Below are 6287 nucleotides of genomic sequence, written 5' to 3'. Positions count from 1 at the left end.
AGCAGTAGCTGTCTTCAGTTTAAGTTTTTGTTTCATTCAAAGATGGCAGAATTAATAAGGATTAACACTGGCACATGGTCAAATTTTGGGAGAGGGCACATTTGTTGATTATATCAACCCCAGAAATTAGCTGGTGGTTTATTTCTTTTACCCCCACAAGATGAATAATAATTATAATATTACTTCTTCCTAATTTTGGCACAAGGCCAGCAAGTTTGGGGAACAGAGTTAGTCAATGATATCAACCCCAGTACTTGACTGGTACTTTATTTTATCGGCCGTGAAAGGATGAAAGGCAAAGTTGACCTTGGTAGGATCAAAACTCAGAATGTAAAGAACTAGGAAAAATACTGCAAAGTAGTTTTTTCTGACACTCAAACAGTTCTGCTAACCTACCACCTAATAACACTTTATACTCTAGACACAAAGTCTGAAATTTTGGGGGAGGGGTTAGTTGATTACATCAACCCCAGTGCTTAACTGGTTCTAATTTTGTTGACCCCGAAATAGTAAAGTCGGCCTCTGCGGAATTTGAACTCAGAACGTGAAGCCAGAAGAAATGCTGTGAAGCATTTTGTCCGACACACTGATTCTACCAGCTCACCATAATAATAATAATAATAATAATGATGATAATAATAATATAATGATAATAATAATAATAATTCATTAATCTAAAAACAAAGATATAAATAAATAATGGCAAAACATCAGAAAAAAAATTTAGTAATTTCTTTGAGAAAAATTAACAGCAATTTTCTCAAATCCTTACCCATTTTAAATGAGAGCTTTTTTAAATGTTAAACCATGTATTAAAGTACAAAAGATTCAAGCAAGATAGAATTTCTAATATTTCAGAAAAATATTGAAAGGATATTTTTGGTAAAGTTATTTTAGAGGAGAAAAAAAAAAAAAATTATAGGATTAGATGGAGAAAATTTTTCAGAAAAGTTTAAACCACATTTAACATGGAAAAGACCAGTTTTAGAACCTTCGTTCTATGTATGTGTGTAAGTGTACATACATCTGAGTGGGCAAGTTGTGTGTGTGTGTGTGTATGTGCATATGTGCACATGAACATGCATACAGAACCACACATAACGCAAAAGGGGTTTGAGACAAAATAACATTCTTCATTGAACATCACCTTGTAGCACCTCAGTTGTTGGTGGATGAATGCATAATGGCTGGTTGCTGGTCATGTGAAAAGGAAGTAATGCTGTTATCAGGAATCTGCTGAGTTAGACAAAGTCGTTTATGTTACTAAGCATCTCTGCTGCGATCAAAGATTAAGTTTTGGAGGAAAGTCACAGTATGTTGTTATTGGAGAAAGAAAAAAAATTATTAAAAAAAAAAAAAAGCAAAAGCAGAGAGAACTTGTCCAGGATAATGAATGAGTTAGCAAATTACTTATAGCAGCAGTAGCATGAATGCAAGCTGGGTGGAGAGTAGTAATGTGTCATTTTTAGACAGAAACACAAACCAAAGTCTAAGAGGGAACAAAAAGCAACAAGCTAAATGAGGAAAATGGTTGTAAATCTAGAGAGAATCTTCAAAAGAAGCCAACATTTATTCAGTGCCATACTCAAGAGAGTTAGTGGTGTCAGTGATGAAAAATGCCATGAATGTGGCTGGCATTAGCAATGGTATTAGCATTTTAGTGAAAACCTTTTGGATATTGCAAATCTGAGTTGATGTCCTTACAAACCTCTTGATTTGTTGGCTTAACAGTAACTATTATTACAAAATCTTTTTGTCACATCATAACTATTGAAGAGTTTAAATTCTATGAGAGACATTTAATGCATCCTACCATATTTTTCTATTGTTGAAGCAGTTCTGGTTGAATTCAATTGATTTAAATCATTGTTCCCAGTACCTTAGTGACTATGTAAGACTATGTAACATGACAAAAGATTTAAATACTACAAACAGAAGGTACTATAAGCAGAGCTAGCTATATATATATATGTTATATATGTATATGTTTTATATATATATATATATATATATATATATATATATATATAATGTAACAAAACAGTTTAGAAAGAACACAATTATGCATATATGATTTTCAGTTTGGATTTTAAGCTCAAAGTTTATTTCTCACAGACACATATGCACATGTATACCAACACACAATAACGTAGCTGTTTTTAACATGGCACTCCAATAGCATAAACATTGTGAATACTTATCTACAATACAATATGCTATTAATATTAGATATTCAAATCAAATTCTGCCATCTTTCAAAACAAAAACAATGCAAACACTCAAATGAAGAAATATTCTTGTATTATTGTTCTCTCAAATTTTGAAAAGAAAAAGAAAAAAAAATTTCTTCATGATATATAATTATAATCAAATAAAGTGTTTAGTTAAATAATCGAAATACTCAATTTAAGAATTTAAAAAAAGCATACTATTGAAATCAAACTTTTTTTTTATAACTAACTGTGTAGCAAACAGCACTGGCCTGTTACCTAATACTGATTTAAAGACTAGATGAGTATTTCAAACACTACCAACATAGATAGTGATGGTGGGTAAAATTTAGTATTAGGTGAAAGAAAGAATGTTAAAAAAAAAGAAAGAAAGAAAAAAGGTTTCAAGGTAATCAAGTTATAAGAGAAATTGGGTGAATGTTAGAATTAGTAAAGGTTGGCCAGGAATTGCAGTAAAGGTGGTGGTTGAAGAGGTAATGACAGAAATGAGAATGGCAAATTTTAAAGTTTTTAGGAGGTGGTTCTGTTGTAGTAAGCTTTCAGCCAGACTTCTGAGTAACAGGAACATGGTTATCATCATCACTGACATTTTCCTCTGTCTCACTCCGCAGATCTTCTGTCTGTTGGAAGAAAGAAAAAAAGCAAGTTTCTCATTATTCAGTGCATTTGCAAAGAAATATTTCACTGAATATCTGTAAATATTCAGTAACAAGTATTGCTACTATCTCCATATTTGTTTTAACCCTCTCAGACCTGGGCCTTTGTGTCTTTCCCCTCCACCTTGGCTCCTGATCAAAAAAATAGTTGCCTGTACTGCTCAAGAGTAACAATTACATGCAAACTAATGAACAGAATCAGTCACATCTTTTCCTGTGTGTTGTTCTTTACCACTTTACCAGAAATCCAACAGTGATGATGTTTAACCTATTTCTGCAATAATGGGAATATGATGTAACAGGATTAATGATAATCTGCTTCTCATACCTTACTATTTGGAGCAATCATTCACTAACTGGAACATAATACATTTCATTCACTGTATATAGTAAGTCTAGTGAACAAGACAAACAACAACTATTTCAAGACCATTTTTCTGGCTAGAACAGAGGTGAACTTTGTGGAGCCAGATGACAGTTTTCTCCAGTTTCCCCTAAATCAAACCCCTTGCTTTCAGTTTCTTTTCTATCAACTTTAGCCATGTCTTTTTTGGTCTTCCCTGTCCTCTACTTCCTACCACATTTCCATCACTCCTTTCACACTAATATTGTCATCCTTCCTCAGCACACAACCTAATTATTTCATCTCATTTCTCCTCCCAACAACATCCAGCATCAGCCCTGTCCCCATTATTCCCTCCATACCATTGTTCATTTCTATCATTTCCAACTCACCAGCCTCCTCTACAGCTCCATGTTCATTACCCATGCCTCACTCTCACAGCAAAGCTCTCACGCATGCAGAAGACATCTTTTTCTTCATTTTCAGAGACACTTCCTTCCTCATTACCATGCCATTCAGTTCATTGACTGTTTTTTATGTACATCTCCATGTACAAAGGACAGAGATATCTGGCACCTTGCCAAACTCAAGAAAACCCATTCAGCACAGCAGAATTGATACTGGGGCTGATGCCACATAAAAAACATTGGTGATGGTGCCATGTAAAAAGAACTCAGTACATTCTGTAAAATGGTTGGTGTGCCAATCTTAAAATCCTGTCAAATCGTCCAACCCATGCCAGTGTGGAAAATGGACGTTCAATGATGAAGATGATCCCAGTCTGGTTATCCTTGTCAAGTCTGATCCATTGATGTCATTTAACATATCTCCTTAGATAACAAAATCTTTATATGAACTTCCACCTTCATGCCATTTCCAAGATCCAACTTAACATTTCCTCCATCTGCAGCTCCCTCCATTCACATATCACACTTAAATGTAGCTGCCATATTAGTCAATGTTTTATTCAGTCTTCTATAGTTAAAAATCTTATAAAATTTATAATTTTTGACAAAGCTTATCACAGAGAATATGGTTTTCTTTATTCAAATTTGTATTCGTAGTTTCATTTGAAATAGCAGACCATTGCAGATGAATAAAACTGGAGAATAAAGTTTTCTGCTAATTTTCTACAAATATCAATTAATATTTCCCCATGGCAGCACATTTCATGGAAGACTGGAAACAAACATTGCTTGTTTGGCAGTGATGCTTCTTTGCAATCATAACATTATGTTAAGACAAGGGCACACATCAGGCTTCCACACAGTTTCCATCTACCACATTCACTTACAAAACTTTGGTCAGCCTGGTGTTATATTAGAATACACTGGCCCAAGGGTGCCACACAGTGGAACTGAACCTGAGACACAGAGAAATGTCTGCCTGTGACTATGAACCACACCTCCACCTCTTTTACTCAAAGATTATAAAGTTTAAAACTGCAGTACAATCAATAAAGGTTCTAGTGAGTTTATCAAAGTATATAGATCTATTTTGTGTTTTTAGGGCTACAAGAAAAAATTGCACAGATTTTCTTTTTTTTTTTTTTCCTTAATTGAACCAAACCAGATAACCACCATGATCGGTACTATTGATGTTGGAGGCAGAGAAATCAAAAAAAATCTGAAACAATATGAACTGAAAATCCAAAACAATATGAATTATCCTCAAAATATGCTTCTTTGTTCATGTTATATTCTTCAATTTCCTGACACAATTGTTGGGGTTGTTTTTTTGTTTTGTTCATTTCAATGGATTAGTCAGATGTATATCATCAGAACACCGACTATTATTTACTTTCAATATTTGGCTTTTAGCCATCTTTGTGAGCACGCATCTCTGTGAGATTGTTTTAGCTATATATTGCATTCTGTGAACAATAACATCATTGGTTTAGAGGTTTCCAAACAATCTGATCACTAATTCTATAGGTGAGAGTGACAATGGAGTGTTTGTGCAACTTGGGTGGAGTAAATATCACAACACATTTTTGTTCTGATATACTAGTTTACATCTTTTGCCGCTGAATATTATTGAAAGAAAGATAGGCAAACAGATGAACAATTACTACCCACCATTCCCTCCCATTGGAACATGCCTCATTCACCTGTCTTTGTTTTGGCATAATTTCTACAGCTTGTAGCCCTTGCTGTCACCAACCCTCATTTGTTTGCCACGGTCAGGCATGTTTTTCATGGAAGACTAAAAACACATGACATTACTTGCATGATGGACATGCACATTTACAGCCATCATGTAATGTCCATGACAAGGGTGTACACACACAACTGGCTTCTTACAATTTCTGTGTAACAAATCCACCCACAAGAAAAGATGCTCACCCAAGGTGCCATGCAGTGAGACTGAACTCAAGATCACAGTTGAGAAGCAATCTTCTTAACCACACAACTATGTCTGCACCTAACTTCATATGTATGTATGTATGCACATATATATATATATATATATATATATATATACAAACACGCACAGCTAAGTGACACTGTTGCTTATGGCGACGACAAGGGTTCCAGCTGATCTGATCAACAGAACAGCCTGCTCGTGAAATTAACATGCAAATGGCTGAGCACTCCACAGACACGTGTGTACCCATGACAGTTCTCGGAGATTCAATGTGATACAGGATGCAACAAGGCTGGCCCTTTGAAATACAGATACTATTCATTTTTGTCAGCTTAGTGAATTAGAGCAATGTGGAAATAAAGTGTCTCGCTCAAGGACACAACGTGTCACTAGGAATTGAACCCTCGACATTTATGATCTAACCACTAAACCATGTGCCCTCCCTCTCTCTGTGATGGCTGTGTGGTAAGTAGCTTGTTTATGAACCACATGGTTCCGGGTTCAGTCCCACTGCGCGCCACCTTGGGCAAGTGTCTTCTACTATAACCTCGGGCCGACCAAAGCCTTGAGTGGATTTGGTGGACAGAAACTGAAAGAAGCCCGTCGTATATATGTATGTATATATATATATATGTATGTGTGTGTTTGTACCCCCAACATCACTTGACAACCAATGCTGGTGTGTTTACA

The 6287-nt window shown here is 35.2% G+C and overlaps 2 protein-coding genes across 3 annotated transcripts in view; one reads left to right on the top strand and one right to left on the bottom strand.

Annotated features, from left to right (window-relative positions):
* The window catches only part of LOC106872721 (lateral signaling target protein 2 homolog), a 188997-nt gene that overhangs the window by 113717 nt on the left and 68993 nt on the right, over nt 1–6287 (top strand). The window lies entirely within an intron of this gene.
* Nucleotides 2432–6287, bottom strand: part of LOC106872705 (ceramide synthase 6) — a 136610-nt gene continuing 132754 nt past the window's right edge. For both annotated transcript variants that reach the window (XM_052973080.1, XM_052973076.1), the window contains one exon: nt 2432–2851. In XM_052973080.1, coding sequence (XP_052829040.1) covers nt 2771–2851 — 81 coding nt within the window. In that variant the 3' untranslated portion in view covers nt 2432–2770. The remainder of the gene's footprint in view (nt 2852–6287) is intronic.

Source organism: Octopus bimaculoides, chromosome 1, assembly GCF_001194135.2.
Source record: "Octopus bimaculoides isolate UCB-OBI-ISO-001 chromosome 1, ASM119413v2, whole genome shotgun sequence".
Taxonomy (NCBI): domain Eukaryota; kingdom Metazoa; phylum Mollusca; class Cephalopoda; order Octopoda; family Octopodidae; genus Octopus; species Octopus bimaculoides.
This window is presented reverse-complemented; position numbering and strand designations above follow the sequence as displayed.